This window comes from Mustela lutreola, chromosome 2 (assembly GCF_030435805.1).
Source record: "Mustela lutreola isolate mMusLut2 chromosome 2, mMusLut2.pri, whole genome shotgun sequence".
NCBI lineage: Eukaryota > Metazoa > Chordata > Mammalia > Carnivora > Mustelidae > Mustela > Mustela lutreola.
The window spans coordinates 221210805-221234458 of record NC_081291.1 but is presented as its reverse complement, the minus strand read 5'-3'; the positions used below and the strand labels follow the sequence as shown (position 1 = coordinate 221234458).

At 55.4% G+C, this 23654-nt stretch overlaps 2 protein-coding genes across 4 annotated transcripts in view; one reads left to right on the top strand and one right to left on the bottom strand.

The window, feature by feature from the left end:
* Positions 1–6684: 6684 nt before the first annotated feature.
* On the bottom strand, positions 6685–16284 carry LOC131825703 (serine/arginine repetitive matrix protein 1-like). Its single transcript, XM_059165110.1, has 5 exons — positions 16233–16284; positions 16086–16150; positions 8153–8648; positions 7460–8050; positions 6685–6752 (listed from the first exon to the last, which is right to left on the bottom strand). The coding sequence occupies exons 1-5, from the start codon at positions 16282–16284 to the stop codon at positions 6685–6687; spliced, it is 1272 nt and encodes a 423-aa protein (XP_059021093.1).
* The window catches only part of TMPRSS2 (transmembrane serine protease 2), a 33988-nt gene continuing 17834 nt past the window's right edge, over positions 7501–23654 (top strand). The window contains exons 1-4 of one of the 3 annotated variants that reach the window (XM_059164772.1): positions 7501–7642; positions 16319–16389; positions 18340–18562; positions 23243–23329. In XM_059164772.1, the coding sequence (XP_059020755.1) occupies positions 16375–16389; positions 18340–18562; positions 23243–23329 (325 nt within the window). In that variant the 5' untranslated portion in view covers positions 7501–7642; positions 16319–16374. The other 2 variants (XM_059164773.1, XM_059164771.1) reach the window with 2 other exon arrangements.

Below are 23654 nucleotides of genomic sequence, written 5' to 3'. Positions count from 1 at the left end.
TAGCCAGAAAAAAGAAATCATAATAAGCAAGGAGGGGAACAGTATGTTTAATGATGAGCAATACCTTAAAAAAAAAAAACAACTTTAAATTTTAGATCTTTAAGAACTTACTATGGGGGCACCTGGTTAACTCAGTTCCGTGTTGGACTCTTGGTTTTTGCTCAGGTTGTGATCTCAGGGTGGTGAGATCCAGTCCCACGTCAGGTTCTGTGCGCAGCGGGGAGTCTGCTGGAGATGCTCTTCCTCCGCCTCTCCCTCCTCCCCTGCTCACTCATACTCTATCTCGCTCAAAAAAACAAAAACAAAACAAACAAACAAGAAGAACAAAAAAACAAAAAACCCCCACACCTTTCTATGAATGAAATATTTCTAATTTTTCTTTCTTTTGAAGAAAAAAATGTAACCAGATCAACACCCCTAAAAAAGGTGGGAGTGACGGGAGGACAAATCTCCAGGGGTCACACAAGGGGTTCGGTGAGACCCATCTCATCAGAGCAACCTTTCTGGAAATGGAATTGCCTTTGGTAGTTAATACATTTTAATTTCTCTAGATAGGCCCTACGTATGTGCTGCTGGGGAGGAAAAAATTTCCTTTACCCTTCTAAAGTTCTTGTGGCTGGTCTAAGAATTAAATTGACATGACACAGATTAACAGGAAAAAATAAAATTTAATTTCATAACTATGGAAACCCCACATATGTGAAAGATTCTAAGACAGAGAGCTTAATGAGATTATCTAGTCCCTCCTGAGCCAAGAAATGGGATAGGGGTCTGGGTTTCAAAGGGGAGGAGGGCACTTCCCAGGGAGATGAGACAACAACAGATGTTTGGCAAACAGATGTCCACCAAGCCCACAGGCGGGTCACCCAGATAAATTTATCTCTGCTAATAACTCCGGTTCTGGGAGAGACCCTCAGTTTGGATTCTTCTATGTAGTTAAGGGAGGGGCAAAATTTCTCTTGTTTTCAGAATCATCCGAGGCCCACAGGGTGTCAGTTACCCTCAGCTCAAAATAGTGCACAAGCCTGAGGGGTCCATTCTGGTGAGACTTACTCTGACCCCCTTCAGTGCATTCTGAGATGAATAATAAAGGCTGCACTACCCATTTAGAAACAGATTTCATAAAATGCTACAAAATGAAATAATAAGAGGGATGGAAGAACATTTGCTATGCAAATAAAGCTGAACACGATTCCTGGCTTCTAACTACTCCTCCTCCACCCCTGCACACACTGTCCCTCCCTGCCCTGTACCTGAGTTGGGGGGGGTTGGGGGGAGGGAAGGAGGCAGAAACCAGAGCTGCACATTCATCTCACCTTCTGTCTTAAACCCTTAAGGACGCCCCAGCACTGAGGTCAAACCAGATTCTCTGAATGGGTCTTGTAGTTCTGATCCAGCCCACTTCCAAATGTTGTCAAATGTTTGTTCTTCCCTCTAGAGAAGTCTGGCACACCCTCTGCAGAACGCACCCACGCAGAGGACAAAGGAGGGGAGTTGGACCTGCTGGTGCCTGCCCTGCCTTGGTGCCCACCACAAGCATCTCCACGCCCATCCAGGAGCAGCCCTGCTCTATGTAGTAGCTTGTCTGAGCACATGCAAAGTGAGGGCTCAGGTGTCCGTGAGGTCGGGGGGGGGGGGGGAGGAGGAAGGAGCTCCTTTATGTTCCCTGTCCCACACTGGAGCCACTCACTGCCTCCCTCTTGCCTCACCTTGAAGAGGCTGCCAGCCTGGCTTTGTACACATTTCTGGTGCAGAGAACGTCCAGCCCCTCCCTAAAGAATCCTCATGGGCGAGCTGGGCAGCTGGTCTGCTGGGCCCTGTTCTTTCAGAAAGTAGGACATGTGAACGGGAAGGCTTTGTGACACCTCACCTTGCAAAGTAGCCCCCATATGCCTCTCCAGCTCTGACTTCTGTAACCCTCCAGTCAAAGCCTGGGAGGTGTGCTTGAGATAGAATTCTGGAGGTTGACTTTTAATGAAGTTTGTTCAATGATAACTCGCTCTTGTTAGCACTGGTGCTGCATTTATCAAAATGCTTGAAAGGGCACTGTGGGTAGCTGGTTGGCATCCGCACTGTCCTGGGAGCCTGCAGTGATGTTGTCACTGATGTCCAAAATGCTGGCATCAACAACGTAATGTCACCTTTCATCTCGACACGGTGAAAACAAGGTTTGCATTCACTAACACAAACTGAGCAATTCTACTGGGCCCCTGAGAGAGGGTAGATGGAGTGTAGACTGCACTAGGGAGATCAGGCTTGGCCGGTCCATTGCAGAAATGTGGCTCGACAAGAGGCAGTACTTGGGACTCCCCAGGCAGAGGGAGGTTGGGGGTTCACCCATCCAGAGGCTAATTGTAGAGTGGATCAATTAGAAATGGATTAATTCACATAGGTAAAAGTGAGTACCTTTATTTTATGGTTTTTTGGAGCTATGGGTGCCATCTTGGAGAGTCTAGAATATGTTCCCAACGTGATGAGGGTAGGTGTTTTGTTAGGCGTGTTTTAGGAGAGGAAAGTACGTCGTGAGCACTTTTCTAGTAGTAGTAGAAGTAGCGGTCGGTGGTCATAACTAGGCATTTAGGAGGGGCCGCGTGCTCTTCGAAACCTGAACTCATTTCGCCAGAGTTGCATCTTTGTGATACTTTACAGAGGAGACTGGGGCATCAAGAGGTTAAGTAGCTTCTGTCCTGTTCTGGGTTCTCTGGGAGGCAGGAAGTTTCTTTTGGGGCGGGGGTTGGCGTCTGTCTTGGTGGGACATCTTCTCCACACCTCTGCTTCTCTGTGACAGGACACCGGCCATCAAGGCCATGTCTAGCTTGGAGGACCACATGTGACCAGGACTCTGGTGGATGGATACCACACCCTGGGAAGCCTGCCACAGACCTGCGGCCAGAGATGCCCTGGTCTAGTCCAGGAAAGCCTGTTGCCCCCCCCCCCCCCACCATTTCCGGGTGGCGGCCCCAGGGTAACAGAGGGAGGCTCGGGCAGTGAGGCAGCAAGGAAAGCCCCTCCTTCTGACCTACTGGACCCAGGGGTCCTCTGAGAGCAGAGCTTGGGGCCACCAGCACCTCTCAGGATAGCGGGGCAGGAATCCTGGTCCTTCCTGCTGGACAGGGTCCAAGGGAAGCCATGTGGCCCCTGAGTGCTGCTCCTCCTTCCCCCTCCTCAAGCTAAAATTTCTATTACCATGACCCTACTTTTCCCTCCATCACTCCCCAGCCCACCCGCTTTCTCCGGAACTGCCTGCCTCTGGGTTCCCGAGCCAAGGGGCCTTTAAGATTTGGGGTCTCTGACACAGAACGCCCTCCCTGGCCGGAGCCTCAGCCCTACTTAGCTGCCCAAGAGACACCCAAGCCCAGAGACCCAGTTCTGGTCTCAGCACACCTGTGGGACCAGGGAGCGCTGTGTCCTCCCAGAGCGGGGCGTCCCCAGAGTTAAACTGGGATTCCCAATGTGCCCATCCCGTAAGGAGGTCACTAGCATGCTGCATGTTTAATAGAAGGTCACTGTCATTTCCACAGAGCCGGACACACGGCGCATGCTGAGCCTGGGGCCAAGCCTTTTATTTCATCCTCGCAAAGGACTTTTTTTTTTTTTTTTTTTTAAATCACAAGAGGCAGGCTGAATTTAGCTTTGTGATTTATGTTACTGTGTTGAACTATCTTGATAGCTTTGCTAATGTTAAAGCAATATCCTATTACCAGGATAAAGCCAACTTGATCATAATCTATTTGCAGAGAGTTGGATTCATTCTGTTAGTATTTGTTTAGGATTTTTACATTTATATTTGTGAGTTAGGTTGGCTTGTAATTTTCCTTGAACTATTTTCGCTGGTTCAGGCATTGATAAATGAGTATCTTCTGTTTTTCAGTTCCTTGGAAGAATTTTTGAAAGACTAGAATAGTAAGTTTAACTGTTCCTAGGAACTAACACGGAAGATCATCTGGCCAATTATTTGGTGTACGCATCTATTTAAGTCCATTAATAAAGTCTGCTCCCTGTGTTGGTGAGGGAGCAGAAGGCTGGCTGAGGACAAGGCAGACCCCCTTCCCCCGCCCCCATAGGATGTATGCGCCATTCCTCAGGCACTCCCGGCTGCCCTAAAACTGAGGGAAGGAAAAACAAATAGTTAAGTTAGAGAGATCACAAACCTGCAAGACAGGAGTCATCCTCAGTCTACAAAAGTCTCAGCAATTTGCAAGAACAAAGCATTTCTATCAACCTAGCTTCCAGAAGGAAACGTAGATACAACGAAGTGTCCCCGTCACACACAGCCGGTGGAAAAATGCTTGAGTTGGCCGGAAGGTAACTTTCCTCCCGGAAGCTCCCAGCCATCTTAATCTTAATGCTTTGCTAGAGGGAAAACAACCTTCACTTGACAATGGAAGGCCTCTGGCCTCCAGAGTCTTCTTTAACATATGAAAATCCTTTAGAAACCTTCCTCCTCCTCACCTCCCCCAACTCCCAAGGACACAATCAGCCGCTGCTCAGCACCCAGGCGCCTCCGCGCTGTCTGCCCAGGGGTCCTGCTCCCCGAGCTTTAATAAAAATCACCTTTGTGCACCAGAGACGTCTTGAGAATTCTTTTTTGGTCGCCGGCTCTGGACCTCACGCCAGTGAACCTCACCTGTATTCCTAAACCCCGTCAGTGTTGTTATCTTCTGTTTTTTCACTGATGTTTATTTCTTTGCCTGCCCTTTGCAGGCCGAGAGAGAAGGCGGTGGATTTGTAAAGATCTTGTAATTCTAGAAATGTTTCCTTGAGACATTTTGGGAAACTGTTGTTAGGTGTACGCAAGCTCAATGACTATATTTTCTAGGCATTTTGTCATTATCATGAGCTCTCCTTATTCTCAATAAAACCTTTTTATTCTCAGGTCTATTTGGTCCATTACTAATGTAGCCAAACCAGCTCGTTTTAAATACGTCTAATGAATAACCTAGCGTACGACGGTCTTAAAAAAAACGAGGCAATCTGATAATCTATGTATTTTTTAACCCTATTCATAGTACCTGGACGGTTTAGCCCAACTGAGAGTATCTCCACGCATGATGGCTGAGGTACGCTGCATACTCGTCTCCATGTGTATTTTGTGTTTTCTTATCCGGCTTTTCCGGACTGAGTGTTACTCTTCCCCTTCAGCCTTCTTTGCTTCATTTTGTTTGGCTCCACTGAGTTCTTTTCCACTTACTCCATTTTTTTCTTCTTTGGGGTTGGACGTAATCAGCATATACTCTATTTCTCATTTTTTTTTTAAAGGTTTTCTTTCTTTATTTGAGAGAGAGTGAGTGTGTGAAAGAGCATGTGTGTGAAAGAGAAAGCGTGAGCTGGGTGCGGGGAGCAGAAGGCAGAGGCAGAGGGAGAAGCAGGCTCCTCCACTGAGCAGGGAGCCTGACGTGGGGCTCGATCCGAGGACCCCGAGATCATGACCTCAGCTGAAGGCAGAGGCTTAACAGACTGCTTTGACCCAGGCGCCCCTCTGCTAAGTTATCTTTAAAAACCCTGGCTTCTAGGGGCATCTGGGTGGCACAGTCGGTCCAGCGCCTGGCTCCTGACTTTGGCCGGGGTCCTGATCTCAGGGTCATGAGATCCAGCTCCGTATCGGGCTCTGGACCTGCCACTAGGATTCCTTCTTCCCTTCCCCGGATACATACTTCTACTTCACTCTTGTGGCTGAGGATTTCCCAAGTTTTCCTGCAGATTCTGCCGTAATGATTCACAAAAGAAGTCGCAAGCGGGCTTCACTTCAGAGCCGGTGTGACGCAGCAGTTCAATGACAGCAAGAGGAACTCAGTTTCTAGTTTTCTCCACGCGGTCTGTTTTGATGGAGGAGCCTTCGTTCCCTGGAGCTAGCTTCGTGCTGATGGCAAGGGTGCTGGGAAGACGGTGATGGGGAGGCGATTCCTGAGCACAAGTAAGTGGGGCTCTGCAGCTCCCTTAGAAGAGTGAGAAAACCCCCAGACCCCCTCCCCAAAGCCCCGCCATCTCCCTCGCCGGAAGCGGGCTGTGTGTTCACCCCTGAAGCGGGAATCTTGGAAGGGGATGAGAAGCAGCCCGTGGCGCCCGAGACTGGGTACACATGCCCACCTCTTGCGCGGAGGTCCCGCGGGCTACCCAGCCCGATCGCAGGCTCAGGGAGCTGTGCACACGCCAGCAAAACCTTCGTGAAGCTGCCGAGAGAAGGAGAAACGCGTGTTGAGAGAGTCACCCGCACACGAGGCTGACTACAGAAACACACACGTCACCGGGTGTGAAGGTGGGCGTTAGGGAGCCGGGTCCACCATCGGGTCACTTGCAGACAGTTCCAGACACAGTCCTGATGAGGGACCGGGAGGCGGGCTGAACACAGAGCGGAAGCTGACACCTTGTAACCTACCCCACCCCCCCCAGGGTGGGCCCTGTGTGACATTCCTCCTTGAACCTCCCAACTAGCTTAATATTAATGCCTTGCTGGAGGGGAAAAGACCTTAACTTGACAAGTGAAGGCCTCTGTTATCTTGAGATACGAAAGTTCTTTGGAAACCTCCCTTTTTCCTTACCGGCACCTTCCAACCTGCAGGTCTAAAACAGGCCACGCCTCATCTGCCTCGGGTCCTGTCCTCCTGCTTTAATAAACCACTGTTCTGCATCACAGAGGTCTCAAGAATTCTTTCTTGGTGGTCGGCTCCGGACCTCACTAAATCTTCATCTGTCCCACGCGACCTGGGTGCTGTATGGGTCCTGGAACGTTTTGCCTCGGGCCACCAGGACACCTGTGAAACCGGAGAGCTGGGTGGGTCCCCGGGCTATCTGGATCTAAGGGTGGGACCCAATGCGCAGGGTGGGAGAGAAAATTCTACCCGAGAGTCCGAGAGTCCGGTGGCAGGCCAGAGAGGCCTTGTGATTCGGAATGAATTCAGCTTTCCTCCTCTCCCGCTTCGGGAGCACCGGGAAAAGCCAAGCCTTTTGGACTAAGGTTTATCTCACCCTTTCCCTCCCGGGCGTCCCTTGCCTGCGCTGCGTGGGAAGACCTCACACCACTCGTGGGGGCCTCGGGAGCCGTGGGGGGACTTGGAACTTGGGAGCTGCAGGCCAGGGAAGGCTGGCCTAGGCCGGCGGGAGGGTCCTCGCGCCCAGGAGCTCAGGGAGCAGCAGATCCTGGGGCTCACCCAGGGACTCAATCAGGGCTCCCCAGAATTTCCTTCCTTAATCCGAATTCGAGGCGCCCACCACCGGAGCGGTCCTGGAGACGGGGGAGGGGGACACTCTCCTCCCGGCCCCCATTGCCGGCCGGGGGTGGGTGGGGGAACGAAACCCACTCCGTGGGATCCCCCCCAGCCGGCCGGGGCCAGAAGCGCTTCCCGGGCTTTCCCTGGGGGAAACTCCTCCTCCTGCCACCCGAGCGCCACCCGCGCCCCGCCCGGACCCGCCCCTCCCGGGGCCGCGCACCGGCCTCCCCCCTCCCCCTGCTGGAGGTCACCGGGGACCGCGTTTAGGGGTGTCACCCTGGCAGTCGGACACCGCCTCCCGGGATTTAAGCGAGCGCCCGGGAGCGTCGGGGACTCCGCGCCGGGCCGAGGAAGACGAGCGGGGGCGGGGGAGGCGGCGGCGGCGGAGGAGGAAGGGCAAGGGGCGGAGAGCGCCCGGCCCGGGAGCCCCGCGGGTAAGTCGCGCGCGCCGCCGGTTCTCCGTGCGAGTCTGGCGTGCGGGTCCCGGGCGCAAAAGGAAGGTCTGGGCGCCGGAAGACGAGTCAGGCGCCCCCCGCGCTGGGTGGCAGCGACTGGACGGGAGGCCAGGTGTGCGCGGCGTGAGCGCGGCAGGTGCGTCCTTCCACCGGCGGGACTCTCCGGGCTGGGCCGGGCAAAGGGCCCTCGGTGGGGCTGGAGGCTGCGACCCTCCTGGGATCCCTTAGTGCGCCGTTCGGAGGCCCCCCGGCCACCGCGTTGGCTGCGCGCGGCCCGGGCACCTTTTGCTTCGAGTCTCTGGCTCACTGGTCGGAGTAGTGGGTGCCTCGGGGTCGGCCCCTCGGCCACAGTCGGCTGCTGGACCACCGGCCTTCTGCGGCCCGGAGCTGGGGAGCAGGGGTGCGCGTTTTCTTTTGGGGGACAAGGAGGACAGAGTTGTCTACCCGTTTCTTTGTTTCGGGAAAATCTCTGCAGCCCCGGAGTGTTACCTGAACTCCTTCTGCTGCTTGGTTCCCTCCCGAGGTGGGGAGAAACTGGAAACTCGCTGAGATTCCGGGAGCGATACGGCCAGGGCGGCGCGGACGGCGGGGAAAGGCTCCCGGGCGGGCCCCCTGGCGAGGCCGGAACGGCTCGGCGGTCCCGGGGAGGCACTGTCGGCAGCCGGACCCCGGCGGCGGCGATCCGAGCCAGGCCGCCTGAGCGCCCGGGGTCCTTAGGAGCCCGGCGGGGAGGAGCGGTCCTGGCCCCCGCGCGCGCTCCCTGCCGGAGACAAGGCCGGCCCCTGGGCGCTTCCGTCCAACGCACGCCGTCCAGCGGGACTCGGACGGTGGCCGCGCGGCGGAGCGCACCAGCCTGGCAGTGGCTATCTTGGGCGGCGAACCCACCACCGGCCTTGGGGAAGAATCGCCTTATGGCTCGAGTTCTTCCGTCCCCAGCCCAGAGGGCGCTTGGGTGTCTAGAGCCCTGAGGGCACAGCACAGTGGCCTAGAATTGAGCGAAGCCCCAATCCCTTTTCCATCGCACAGGCAGCAGGCCTGGTCAGGAGGAATCCTAGTGGCTGGCTACCCGAGGTCCACCTGGTGGGCAGGTCACCCAGGACTCAGCCCTGAGACTGTACCTTCCTCCATTCCCATCGGAGCAGTGGCCCTGGGGCTGAGATAGGGGGTCCCTGATCCTTGCCGTCACGGCAGCTGTGGAGGGTCCCCTGGATCATGGAAAATTACACAGGCTGCCAAGCGGAGTTCCAAGGTGTTTAGGAAACCCAAGGGAGAGGAGGCTTGTTGACTTAGCCTGGGAGGTCGGGGAAGGTTCTCCAGGAAGTGAGGCTGGCACCAACCTCCCCTGCAGGCGGGTGGCCCGGCCACTGGGAATGTGGGCAGAGCTCACCCAGGCCCCGGAACCTGGGGCGCAGGGACCCACGGAGTCCAGGCTCCCAGGATGCCCTTGCTGAGCGAGGTGAGGGGGTCTGGTGGACCAGGTGATGGGGGGGTCCCCCCAAGTCACTGGGGTGTGGCTTCCGTCTTCCCAGCTTTCCCAGAGGGGAGGTCGGTCCTCTTGCCACAGGGAAGCAGACCTTACCCAAAGTTGGGGTTCTGGGAAAGGCAAGGACACTGCCAGGGAAACATGCTAAGCTCTCCAGTTGGGGGAGCCCCTTAGTGGAGGACTTGTGCCTGGAAACGGTCATTCAGCTCTTTCCTCTCTGTTATTGTGGTTTTCAAATACCAGTGGCTGGGCAGCCCGGGCCTTTGCTTTTGGCCTGGACCAGCGAGCGCCTTCACTCTCAGCGCTCCCAGAGTCCGCCTCCTCCGAGCAAGGCCACGCTGTTTGTTGCCAGGACCCTGAGTGGGCTCAGTGCTCGGACTTCGCGCCCTTGGCTGCTCTGCCCTGGGCTCCGCCGCCAGAACTGTAGGAGAAAATGTAGCCACATTGGTATTAAAATAACAGCAAATGTGGATGCGGCACTTTCTTCCAGCCAGGTGTCACTCCAGACTCTTTAATAACGTCCTTCACTGGGACGCCTGGGTGGCTCAGTTGGTTAAGCCTCTGCCTTCGGCTCAGGTCACGATCCCAGTGTCCTGGGATCGAGTCCCACGTCGGGCTCCTTGCTCGGCAGGGAGCCTGCTTCTCCCTCTGCCTTTGCCTGCCATTCTGTCTGCCTGTGCTCGCTCTCCCGTCTCTCTCTCTGACAAATAAATAAAATCTTAAAAAAAAAAAAAAATTAACGTCCTTCACTTCAGCGGGAGTCACCGGAGAGGCGAGACGCTGGCCGAGGATCCTGGAAGCCGTGGAAGGCCACTGGGGATGAAGCCTGGCCATCTGGTTCCTTAGGGCTCTGGTCGGTCCTGCGACTGCCTCTTCCTCCTGGAGACTGGTGTGTCCCAGGCACCAGGGTGGAGGGCCAGGGGAGGGAGCTGAGAACCAGGCCCAAGGAAGCCCCATGAGGCCTGTGCTTGCTGGCCGGCCGGGCTGGCTCCGCCTGCCCACAGCCGCACCTGGGCTCTGTGCTGAAGCTTCTAGAGCAAGCTGGGCAGGAGCGTCCGGGACTCCTCCGTGGGGCAGTGCCGCGGGCTGAGCTCCCTGGCTAATGGGGCGATTGATGGGGGACAAGATTTGGGTCAAAACGTGTGGTCGACAGGGCACTCCGGACACACGTGGGCTTCTCAGGAAGGGAGCGCCAGGAGTGCAGCTGGCCCTCGGTCATCTCCGGCCCAAACCTGCGGCCGGACACCCGGGAGAGCTCTGTGATCCTGTGGGGTCACCGCATCAGACGGACAGTGGAGCTCGGTTCACTGTTTTTCTAAATCCTCCAGAAAAATCACAGGTTTGGGAGGCCTGGGAGTCGAGTCCAAGCCTTGATAATGGGAGTAGGAAACGGAAGGGAAATGGACTCGGTCAGTTTGGTGGCCGGTCCGTTTTGGTTACTTAAGCTGGCTTGCTGCTGGGGAGGGTGAGGGGGTCTGGAGAGGCACCGGATCTGCCCGCTTTCCCACCTCTGTTCTGTTCTGGATCTCCTGGGGTCAGCCTGCTTCCCACAGCTGCGGAGTCTTCCCTGCTCTTCCTTGTCCCCCGCTTTCCAGGGCACCCGCAGGGACCTCCTGACGTTGGGTCTGCACCAGGACAAGGTGGTGGTTTCTGGGGTTGGGGTGCAGGGGCATCACGTGAGTCCCATTCTGGCTTGGTAGTGGGGACCCTAACGGCCATCTGAGGGAACCCTGGCTTGGAAGCCTCCAGGGTAGTCAGCCTGGCTGTGGAGGAGGGAGACTTGGAGGCTTTGTGCGTTGACCATCCTGGCCCCAGCCACATGTGGAAATGTCACGGTCAGCCTTAGGGGCATCAAGGGAGAAAGGCAGACACTGATTTTCTGGTGGGGATGTGGGCAGTTACTTAGATTGTGAACAGGGAAGAGGGAAGGTGTCTTGAAGATACGCTTGTAGGGGCGGCTGGTGGCTCAGTTGGTGAAGCGTCTGCCTTCGGCTCAGCTCATGATCCTGGGTCCTGGGATCGAGCCCCGCATCGGGCTCCCTGCTGAGCGGGGAGCCTGCCGCTCCCTCTCCCTCTGCCTCCCACCCCCACTCCTGCTGTCTCTGTCATGCTCTCTTTCTCTCATATCAATTAATAAGATCTTAAGAAAACAAAAAACAGAAAGAAACAGGTTTGTAGAGGTGAGTGCGGGAGGAGGAGGGTAGGGCTGGCTCTGGGTGAAAACTCCAGGCATTTTGTCGGCGTGGACGGAGCTCGGCTGGGAGGCTTCACCGGCCCGTGTGTGCGGGGGGCTGAGCGAGCAGAGATAGGGCAAGAAAGCACAGGAAGTTTGAAGGGCCGCGAGGGTTGCAGGAGCCACGGCTGAAGTCTGGAGGTTCTGGAAGTTCCCGGAAGGGCAGAGTTAACAGGAGGATCGGGGGGGGGGGGGGACCCGAGAAGAGGCCGTGGCATCAAGCGGACGGACGTTTGACAGAGAAACGTCTTCAAGCGAGAGAGGAGCTGGAAGGTGGAACAGGTTTTGCGTGGGCTCGAGACCCAGCGCCAGCGTCCCCCATGGTCCCTGCTCCCCAAGGGGCCTTCCTGGCGGGGCACCACACCTGACCTCATTTCAACCCTTGTTCAGAACTTGGTACGCGGAGCCTGTGTCTACGGATGTCGGGTTTGGAGCTCCTTCTGTGAGTGTCTGACCACAGGCCATGTAAGATCACCCTGCCTGGCCCCCAGCCAGAGCTCGGTTCTGTTCTAGAATCTTCTGGGATAACATACACGTGGATAGCTCACCTTCCATGGTGGATCAGATGGTTCGCAGTTTGGTGAACACGGTTCTGTCCAAGGCAACTCGTCGATATTTAAACTTGCATTGCTGGAAATGTGGTTTTCTGGGTTGAGTCAAGTCTGCCTTTCTGACGTGGCTGACCATTTGGGTCCTGCTTTCTCCCGTCCTCCGTCGTGCACAGAATAAGCTAGATCTCTTTTGGGCATAACCATTCCTCCAGGGCCAGCAGGTGAACTGTAGTTGCTGTCATGATGTTACTATCGTGTGTGCCTATCGTGCGTCTTGGCCACTGCTGGACACAGTGTCCTCGAAACAAACCCTATTCATTGATTATCCCATTCTCTGGATGGGCGTGGGCGAGGTCTTTAACCCTTAGCCGTGGCCTTCGCAGTCTCAGGACTCCTCCCTCCCGGAGGGACCTGGGAGCCTCTCCAGCCCGTGTCCCATTAAGTGTGTTGTTCACCTGCGCCTGGGAGGTCACGCACGTCCTCACCGTGGCGGCTGCTTGCGTCCAGGGGCGCTCGCTCTCAAATTCCATCTTTCTTACTTGGCCTCCGGAACTCAGAAAATATCAGAACACTCTTGTAAGCTACAAAGCTTAGCTTGGAAGAAAGCAAACGAGCAAAAAGAACCCGACCCAATTCCTGCCCTAAAAAGTTTGCAATCGCACCGGGACAATGAGGCATTCATGGAAGAAGAAACGGGGAAGATGCTGGCGGTGCCTCTCCCGGGTGATGTCTCTGTCTGTCTCTGTCTCTGTCTCTCTCGTTCCCGTGTGAATCACCGCGCAGGCTTTCCGTCCGGTTGTCTCATACTTGTTTGTGTGGAAGGGTTGATCAGACCCACCACTGTCCCGTAACTGATGTCTCACAGCACTTTGCATCCGCGACAGGATATGAGAGCATCTTTTCGTATGATGTCATGTTGGGCCGTGGTTGAGACACAAGGAGCGTTCAGGGATCACTTGTTTATTGGACAGGGCGTGTGTGTTGGTGTTGCTTGCTTCGGAGTTCGAAGGAGGGGGGTGCGGGGGTCCAGGACGGTGGGGCCTCGTCATCCTGTCCCACCCCGTCACTCCCCCGGCGTCTTGAAGGCGCCCCGTGGGGCTCCGCGCAGCTGCAAACGCGTGAGTGGTCGTGTGCGGTGGGACGGGCGGGGATGAAGGTATGAGGAAGACCCTGGGCCCCCAGATGGGAGTCTGGATCTATGAGATTGACCTCGTGTGCATCGGTTTGCTGGTTTTCAAAATACAGCAAGTGCCTCCTGAGATCCCCAGAGAAAAGACTCGTGGTTGGAAATAGCTTCATCCTGTCGTGGGGCACAGGCAGGATGTCACCGCGCGGTCCTGCCCTGGCTGCGCAGGTGCTCGGGGATGACTCAGCTCTCCGAGAAGAGAGCCCGGAGTGACCGAAACTGCCGTGTAGTGTTGTGTCATGTGACTCAAGTGGGCCACTTGTTCGGTGCTGGTGTGGGAGCAGGCGGAGGACGAGGAGGGACGAGGAACTTTGTCACCCGTTTGCTCTCTCGCCACTTGTAGGACGAGCCCTTTGTAATGGCGGACTCTCCGGAATCAGGGACAGTCGTCCGTGTCCTCTAAGTGACAGGAAAGAGCATTTGGGCGTCGAGCTCTCAGATCTTGGCTGCCTTGTTCTGCTCAAAACCCGGTTGCAGAGATGCGCTTCACTGCAGGAATGCCTGCGGTGTGGGGTCTGTGTGCTTTGTACTGTGTGTTTTTTGGACGCACGACGTTATTTCGGTAAATGGCCTGTTTTGAAAAGGAACCCGACCCGGTGTGGCTCCCGGGCCTGCCAGACGGCGGTGGTTCTCGCAAATCCGGTTCCAGAGGGAGGCACGTCCCCCCTTCTTGCTTCTTGGCCAGAGAAATTATAGGCAGCACGACTCCCATCTCCTGTTCCAAAGTCCGCGGGGGCCCATCTGGGCGCACTGGGTGTTTCTGGCTCTGAGGTTTTTGTGGGCCGTGGGATCTGGACGAGATAGGATTATCCTGTGATTACTTCTGGGTCCTGTGGCTTTTATGGGACAATCTGTGGCCGCAGACGCCTGTGCGCCTTCCTTCCCCAGCTTCCTGGTCTCTCACTGCTAGGGATCGCGCATGAATAGGAAGCGCGGATTTGGAGCTCAGACGGATCAGTCCTTTCAGAAGGCTCCTAAACTGGGAACGCGGCCAGGGGGTCGAATTCTCATTTCCTGAAACTTCACCCAAACCTAGACCTGGTGAGATAGTGCTGAGGTGTGGGCAGGATGCTTTGGAAAGGAACTTCAGGGAGACATGCTACGATGTTCTGCCCCGCGAGGTCCGGCGTGGAGTGGGGGTACCGCCTTCATGGCCGTAAGGAGCAGACGGGGGACAGGTGTGTTAGTAGAGGAGGATCTTTTCTTTCCTCGTACCCAGAGGGTGTTGACCTGTTATTTAAACTTAAAAAAACCCTCAGAGCTGTCAATATGAACTCATTCTTTTATTTTTTAAAATTTCTTGATTTTTTTTTTTTTTGGAAAAAGATTTTATTTCTTTGACAGAGAGAGAGATGGCGAGAGGGAGCACAAGCAGGAGTTGGAGAGGGAGAAGCAGGGGCCCCACTGAGCAGGGAGCCCAACGCAGGCTCGCTGCCAGGACCCTGAGATCATGACCTGAGCCGAAGGCAGACGCTTAACCCACTGAGCCACCCAGGCGCCCTTCCCCCCCTTTATTTTTAGGAAGTAGGCGCCACGCCCAGGGTAGAGCACGACCCAGGGCTTGAACTCACAGCCCTGAGACCAAGACCTGAGCTGGATTGAGAGTTGGACGCTCAACAGACTGACCCATCCAGGCGCCCCCTCATTCTCGTATTTTAGCTTTCCGTGGGAAGTAGATAAATGACCAGATGCGTTTTTATCATGACTTACTCATTGGTGGTTTCCCACGATTGAAAAGCCATGTTCACATTTTTATTGATAGCGAGTTCGTGTGTTTTGTTTGTTTGTAGTTTAACGAGTCCAGTCATAATTGGGCTGGGGGGTGGACAGGAGGCAGGAAGTGGCCTGGGTCCAGTTCTGCTGCGTTTAGCTGCACCAGCGTTTCTGAGCTGGTGGACTTGGGACTTGGGGAGAAACCCCGGAGGCAAATCTGCAGACCTGCACATGCCTCGGTATTGGCCGCCTCCCCTGCCCCTTCGAGGCGCCTCTGTCGGTGTTATGATCAGTTTCCCCGAACAGGAACGGCAGCAGCTCCCTCCATAGGCCATTTCGGGGGACACTCTCATCCCCTGCAGAGGAGACCACTGAGGCACGGGGAACATTGACTGACGTGCCCCAGGTCACAGATCCCAAAGATCACGGGCTCAACCATAGCACTGTGCCGCCTGCTGATGTTTCAGTACCTACTGTGCGCCGGCACGTTTCGGCGGGCATGAAGCCCAGAGCTTTCTCATCGGGAATGTGGTCTTGGGATGGAGGGTTTGGAAGGCTCTTTCTGAAGCGTTCTTTGGTCATTCCAACACAGCAGCGAGGGGCGGGGAGAAGCCCTTCACGCGCTCAGGAGGGAGAGCGTGATGCCTGAATGGAGGCTTCCATGCTGGTGGTTTTTCTAGAAATGGCTGCCAGCATCTGCCAACAACAGAACCTTCTCTTCATCACTGCCAACCTTGGAAACTGTCAAAAGGGCTAGTTTTGAGGGGCACCTGGGTGGCTCAGTGGGTTAAGGCTCAGCCTTCAGCTCAGGTCATGATCCCAGGCTTGTGGGATCGAGCCCCGCATCGGGCTCTCTGCTCGGCGGGGAGCCTGCTTTCCCCTCTCCCTGTCTGCCTCTGCCCACTTGTGATCTCTCCCTTTCAAATAAATAAACTCTTCTAAAAGAAAGGGCTAGCTCTGAAATGTTTTCTTTTTTGGATTTGGGGTAGTACGTGAAGAAATGGGTGCGTGCGGATGTGTTTTATGGAGTACTTTTCCCATGTGTTTATTAAGAAGTGGGAGGTTCCGTGTGGCTTATTTAGGAAGGCAGGTGTGGCCTCCCTCTGGTACTAAGCTCCGGGCCACCTGCTCCACAGTGGGCGCCCACCCTTCCTCCCCGGGCACTGTCTGCAGGAGTGAGGGAGGGGGCATCCCTGGGCCTGCTGTGGCTCACTGGACCCCTCCTTAAATCCTCGCCCGATCGGGACCGTGCCCACCTCCACATCTTTTGTGACCCGGATCCAGAGAGGTGCGGGCACCGGCTGCTCGTCGCGGGCCCGTCCTGTGGGGAAGAGGCGGACGAAGGTGACGGCCAACGTTCATGGGGAGCACTGCCCTTAGCCCCAGAGAGAGCTGACCCTCACCCAGAACACCTTCTAGTTCTTTCTCCGTGTGTCTCTTCAAAACAACCGGCATTGAAATAACACAGTGGTACCGTTCTTTCTTCTAGGTCATCTTGAACGTCCAGAATCTTTGCCATCACCCGATGCTGCTGATAACACCGGGATGGCTTTGAACTCAGTAAGTGGTTAATCATTACCTTCCCAGACTTTTCCCTCACTCCATTACTTCCGCTGTTACTTTCCGAAGTGTGTGCTGGGCTGCGTTTTAAGAGCTGGCCGCAGGGAATGGGTGCGCTCGGGGAAGCGGGTCAGGGCGCTGTCTCCACTGGGGAGGCGGGGGCGGGTCAGGGTGCAGACACACAGCAGCTGCGCCCGCGGAGAGCGCCCCAAGCTGTAGGGTGGGTGTGGGGTGTGTGCGCTGCTCACTGGCCCCTCTCTTCCTGCCCTGCAGGTGAGTTTCAGGCTGGGCTATGGGGGACAGCCAGGGGCAGGGGGCGCTGCGCTGGGAGGGAGTGGGTCCCAGGGAAGAGCGGGTACGGGAGGCATCGCCGGCCAGTGGACCCCTGTGCCGTCCTGCGTCCCAGTGAACTGAAGGAGGCCGAGATTGAAATCGCATTGGGCTGACTGTCCCTCTCCCTGGACGCCCCCCGCCCCAGTGCCCGAAACAACTCCGGGGACAAACGAAGCATCTTCGCTCCCCATTGTCTCTCACTAGTTCCTCTTCGGCCTGGGAATGCGTGCACACGGCACAGACCTGTGGTTATTAACCAACATCCGCCGTATCTTGTCTGGGAAATAGCCCCCTGCTTTTCCCTCTTCAGCAGCTGCTGGTTTTTATTTTCACTGGATCCATTTTAAATTTCAGATCCCCCACAAGGGCTTCGCCGGGACAGCCCGCTGTGCCTGCCGCGACCTTCCTGGGGGGACAGCATGTTCTCTGATGTTTCCGATAGAGACCAAACCCATGTGCTACTTTTTTTTTTGGCCTTTGGTGCCCCTTTTAGATGAGAGATTACACTGTTTCTCTTTCTGTCCACCGCTCTGGTTCAGAGTTAACAGTCTTTGGACTTGAAGGAGAGCATGGGTGAGTTATTAAGTGGAAGTTAACTCTGGCTCATTCCTGTATAGTCTCGCTTCCCTGGAGGCCCCACTTAAAATAAAGCATGGCGTTGCCTCGGCTCAGAACACCAGTCCTGTCTGAGCCCCCGGTCAGCAAGAAGCAGGGGGAGAAATGAATGAGTGAGAAGAAGTTTTGAAGGGCTCTCAGATGGGGGGAGCCCAGGTGGCCTCCCCGTGTGGCCCCGCCAGTGGGCAGTTAAGGAGGTCAGAAGCAGGGGACACGCAGACTGGCCAGCTGGGGTCGTGCGGGGGCAGCCAGAGGAGGCAGTGTTTGAGTGGACAGAGGGCAAAGAGAAGGACATTCCAAGGACACGGGCGGGGACGGCATGAAATAAATCTGCGGCTGGGGCAGCACCGTCCCTGTCCTGGGCGCAGAGACCGAATGCTCCCCTCCGCCCCCGTAGAGGTGTGGTGCCTTGGGAGAAAGTTCATCGCAGCGGGATGGCATTCAGACTCTCTAAATGTCCGTCAGTCAATGGTGACAAGTGTCCTACAGAAGAAGGAAGTAGAAAAGGAACATTCAGAATAACGTGCGGGATGACTGTTTCGGTAAATTTCTTACCCTCTGTCACTCAGTGTTCCTCTCTGCAAAATGGGTCCACGAGTCATACCTGCACTGTCGTGGGGGACAGTTGTCCCGTTCCCAGGAGGCCAGGAGTGTAGATGCTTGGGTACCGCTGCCCTCGTGCTCTCCAGCTCAGGGTCTGGCTGTGGACTCCTGCCCAGGCTACTACACATTTTTTCTTTACCTTTTTTTTCACTCAATCTCAGTGTTGACCGTTTCCTTTCTCTTTATTTAAAAAAAAAAAAAGTCAGTAACCAAGCAAATACAAAAACTGTTGACTGTGAATCGAAAGTTCTGGTTGGTTCTTCGTCCAGATGAGTTCAGCGTTTGGCCCGACGAGAATTGCAGCAGGTTTTCAGCTCCGTGTCCGAGCACCACGGATGCAAGCCCAGCCTTGAGGGTGACCGGACGTTTATTTCACTCACTTTTTCTTTCATGGTTTAGGGATCACCGCCGGGAGTTGGACCTTACTATGAAAACCATGGATACCAGCCCGAAAGCCTGTATCCGGCGCCGCCGGCCACGGTCCCCAGTGTCTACGTGGCGTATCCAGCCGCGTACTACCCGCCCGCGGTGCCCCAGTACACCCCCAGGGTGCTGACCCAGGCTTCGACACCCGCCGTCCGCACGCAGCCCAAGTCCCCATCGGGGACGGCGTGTACCGCAAGTAGGACCCTTTTTTGCATTTCATTCCTGCAACAGAACCAGCGCTGGGGGCCATCTTCCCTGGGGGCTCTGTCGCCGACTGTCCTCCCTCTCTGCTGGGGCGGGTCCCAGGCCCCTCCCTTCTCCGCCGCTGTCACAACGGTCACTGCCCTCTCGCCTCCTGCCCGGGGCCGTGGAGAGCTGCCGGGCTGCAGAGCCCTTCCTTTACTGTCCTTAACTCTCCTGGCCCAGCGTGGCCCGTCCCACCCAGGGTGATCCATCTCCCAAGCCGGTCCTCCCTGCCCTCTTCCTGCCTCCGCGGCTTGTCCGTGCGTCCTCCTGAATGAAGGGTAAGCTCCGATGCGGGACCCCCACCCACCCTTCCTCTGCGGTGCGGTTCCCTGGATACGGCAGGTCTCGCTGAAGATGTGTGAGGGCTTCAGGCTCGGCGAATGAAGTGGCTGGTGTGGTTGGCACACGGGAGGATGTCTGGGCTTGAAGGGTCTCGGGGGCAGAGCAGAGCGGGCGTAGGGCAGGGCGAGGGCTCCGAGGACGGATCCCTTTCAGTGCCACATGCTTCTGCCTACCTCTCCTTCATCTGTTCCTTCCCGCAGCCCTCCGGCTTTTTTTTTTTAAAGATTTTATTTATTTATACAAGAGAGAGAGCACAAGCAGGCAGGGAGGGGCAGATGGAGAAGCAGATCCGCTCTGAGCAGAGAGACCCATATGGGGCTCGATCCCAGGACCCCGGGATCACGATCTGAGCCCCCAGGCGCCCTGCCCCTCCCAGCTTTTTGTGCGGGTCAGTGGAGTGTTGAGAACTGCCCGGTGGACTGGTACAGCCGCCAGCCAGTTCAGCCGGTAGGAGTACTCGTGGCCAAACCAGCAACGTTTTAGCTGATGGAGTTTTCTTTATTTGGCGAGCATGCGTGTGCCCAGGGCGTGTGTAAGGAGGAACAGTAGCGCGAACTTGCATGTGCCCCCAGCACCTCCTAAAGAATAGAAGTGAGTCCTTAACACCTGTGCTGCGGGAAGCCCCGGCGTGCCCCGCCCCAGACCCCGGCAGCCCCTCACCGGCGCTGTCGCCTGTCTTCCTGACCCCGCGGGGCTCTGCTTCCCTCACTCTTCAAAAACGGCTCTTGGTCCTTCTTTCTCCCTGTCAACCGGTTTATTCCCTCATCTCCTACCCCTCAGTCTCCCTCCTCCGCAGTCACCCCTTTTCCCTCTACCCGTTCCTCTCTCATCAAGGAAATCCCCCTCTGTGCCCCGAAGTCCCTCGGGTGGCAGTTGGGGGTGATCCGGCTCCCAGGGAACTCGGCAGTGTCTAGAAATCCCTTGTTTGCTATAACCGGGGAGAGGCCGGCGTGGCACCTGCCGGGTGGGTGCGGGGGGCCCTGGGGACACCTGTGGTGCACGGCACGGCGTCCCAGAACTGAAACCACCCGGCCAAGATGTCCGAGGTGCCGAGCACCAGGACCCCCGGTCTGAGGTTGCCTTGCGGGTCGGCAGGAAGACGCCACAGAGGTATACTTGTCTCCCCCAGAAAGAAGGGCTTTGGTTAGAAACCAAGGGTCCCCTCTTAGACATTCAGAGTTGGAGTTCATACTAGTCAGTGTCCAGCCCAGGCAGACAAGACGAGCCCACTTGCGTGACACCGATGTCACCATCCAGGGGATGAAAGCACGGGACGGAAGTCTGTCTAATCGGATACAGAGAGAGCAAGCACAACAGGGGGAGCAGCAGGCTCGATCCTGGGGCTCTGGGATCATGACCTGAGCCGAAGGCACTGAGCCACCAGGCACCCCTTACTTTGCTATTTTGAAAACCATTTTATTGACTTGCATGTACATTTTAGAAGTTTAATGTTTGGCCTTGGACATATTTTTCTAAATTACCGGACTGTCTTGGAGCAGTTTCCGGCTTACAGAAATGAGCGCTGGATTCCCATATACCCCCTCTTGCACCCCCAAGTTTGTCCCATCATCTTGCCTGAGCATTGCCACGCTTGTTGCAATGGATGAGCTGATGCTGATACATTATTACTAATTAATTAAAAGTCCATAGTTTTATGAGGATCACGCCCCTTTAGTTGTATATTCTGTAGCTTTTGACCAAAGTGTAACGGCATGTCCATCATTACAGTAAAACACGGAATGGTTCCGGCGCCCTCGAAATTCCTCATGCTCTGTCCATTCAGCCCCCCTGCAGCTCCCCATCTGTGGCAGCCACAGATCTCAGTCTCCATAGTTTGGCTTTTCTTTCCAGAATGCCGCACGTTTGAAATCGTGCAGTATCTAGCCGTCTCAGATCCTCGAGAGTGTTTTGCGCATTACTTAGTAGCACAAATCCAGAGGAACCCATCAGGAGTGCAGGGGCCGGGCCTTCTGGGGCCTCCCTGCTGTCTGTTTGCTCCAGCAACCGTCCTAAAGGTTCCACGCTGAGTCCCCGTGCTCACACACCCTCAAGTCTGGATTTCGGAGTGCTGAAGGTCACGGTCTGATGCAGATGGTTGACCCTGGCCGAGTTAGGGCCGAGTCAATGAGAGACGGACTCAATGGTGACCACGGTACATGAGTAGTCTGTTGTCGTTAAATGCAACGGCGTTGCGTTTGCAGATTGGCCCCAAGTCAAGTCTGGGCTGACCAGACAACTGATTGCAAGGTGCCTGTCCTCTAAAGGTAGCCTCGAGGGTTCCCCCTGCCTGCGTGCTCCCCGTGAGAGCTGGGCAGATTGCTGTCTGCTCAGTGAGACCTGCAGAAGACTTCATGTAATAGCTCTTGGCTCACCGCAGGCGTTATCTTATCCTAGATAAATACCCAGGTCAGTCTATCCAGGATCAAAGAACAGGAAAGCCCCCCGAAAGGAAGAAATCCTCCTTGGCCAAGGAGTCAACTTTGGGCATCTGCCACGTCCCCTGTTGAGTGTCCTCTGCCTCTCCGCCCTGCCCTGTCCAGCCCTGTGTTCTGATACCGCGGTTCGGTGGCATGTGGCTTTCTCCAGACCAGTGGCCTCTGCCTCCCCCGTGAACCTATTAGGACTGCAGATCTACGCCTGCCCTTCCCCAGCCAGGAAACACGTTAGCGGCCGCCACAGGCGATTCCTAAGCCCGCTACTAGGGTTTGAGAATGTGGCAGCAGGACGAGAGCCGTGGCTTTGAGCCCGGTTGAATGGGTTTGCCCTGGTCCAACAGACTCCAGAGGCACAGATGGGTGCAGGGGGCCCGGCCTCCCCCACACTCCGGGACACCGACCTGGGTGTCCTCCTGTAAACTGAGGGTCTGTGAATGCCTTCTCTGCTCCCTCCCCTCGGCCTCTCCCCTGCTTCCTCTGAGGAATACACCTGTCTTGGGTGTGGTGTGTCTGACCCTTGATAATCGCTTTTGGCTCTGACCAACAGTGACCTGTGGGTTTGTTTTGACTGGAGAGCACTGGGGACCGGCTCCAAATGACTTGATTCTTGGCCGAGATGTGAGCCCAGTGCTCCTGCCTAAACCAAAGAGTGGACGGATGTCAGCGGTCCCCAGTGGAACGTTCCACAGGGACAGGAACGTTCTATTTCTGCCATAGAGGCAGCCCCTGGCCTCATGTAGCCGTTGAGCATTTGAATTTACATAACTACGAATGAATAAGTATTTCATAAATGTCACAAGAGGAATTTGAAGCACAAACGGCCACACATGGCACCTGAGGACAGGACACGGGTCTCTGCGGCAGCCTTTCCCTGAACTGTCTTGGGTTAGGATGATTTATTCTGCCTTGAGCACTGTTGCCAGGGAGGTGATCTTTTGGGGACATTGCTATTGTTTTCTTATACTTGTCATCACCGAAACAAGGTATTTTTCCCTCTTTTAGGCATTTTTTTACATGAATAATTTACTGGACTACTCTAAGACCATAACATTTTATATTTTTAAGACTTATTTCTTGGGGCGCCTGGGTGGCTCAGTGGGTTGAGCCTCTGCTTTCGGCTCAGGTCATGATCTCAGGGTCCTGGGATTGAGCCCCGCATCGGGCTCTCTGCTCAGCAGGAAACCTGCTTCCCCCTCTCTCTCTGCCTGCCTCTCTGTCTACTTGTGATCTCTGTCTGTCAGATAAATAAATAAAATCTTTAAAAAAAAAAAAAGACTTATTTCTTTACTTGAGAGAGAGCATGGTGGGGAACCCAGCACAGGGCTCGATCTCATGACCCAGAGATCATAACCTGAGCTGAAAGCAGGAGTCGGACGCTTCACCGACCATGCCACCCACACGCCCCACAAAGCCATACTTTTTAAAACTTACCATAAGTTGGGGTGCCTGGGTGGCTCAGTGGGTTAAAGCCTCTGCCTTCGGCTCAGGTCATGATCCCAGAGTCCTGGGATCGAGCTCTGCATGGGGCTCTCTGCTCAGCAGGGAACCTGCTTCTTCCTCTCTCTCTCTGCCTGCCTCTCTGCCTACTTGTGATCTTGTCTGTCAAATAAATAAATAAAAATCTTTATAAAAAAAAAAAACTTACCATAAGTAAAGGTTACTTCTTATCATGGCTTCTCCTGTGGGAGATGTAAGATCTCCCGGACATGTTCTTAAAATTTTAAGTCTCATTTTTAAGTGTATGAGAAATTTCTGCTTCATGTGCCATCCTCTTTTAAAAGGAGCGGGTAAGATTTGAGAGTGGAGCTTAAAGAAACTTTGTGACTCTGTCATGTGCTCTCCCCCTTCCCCAGAGGCCAAGAAGGCGCTGTGCATCACCATCTCCCTGGGGGCCGTCCTGGCGGGAGCCGCCGTGACTGCGGTTCTGCTCTGGAAGTTCAGTAAGTGTCGGAGGGGAACCAAGCCTTTGTGGGGTGCCTGCTCCCCGTGGGTGGCCCACCAGCCTTCCTGAAGTTTCTCTCCCCCAAGCAGCTGTCTTCTCTTTCTTCTCTTTGGTGATGGGGACACATGAGTAACCATGGTCATCCGACCGCATTGTCTGGGCTGTCCTGAGTCACTTTAATGTTTCCTGCTGGTCTGTGGGCTGGTGGGCACTGACCCACTCCAGCTGTAGCCAGTGCTGTGGGCACTAGGCATCGCCCGGCACCGGGGAGCACAGAGTCCTGGCCTCGGGATTCAGCCACACCTGTCCCTGAATCTTGGTGG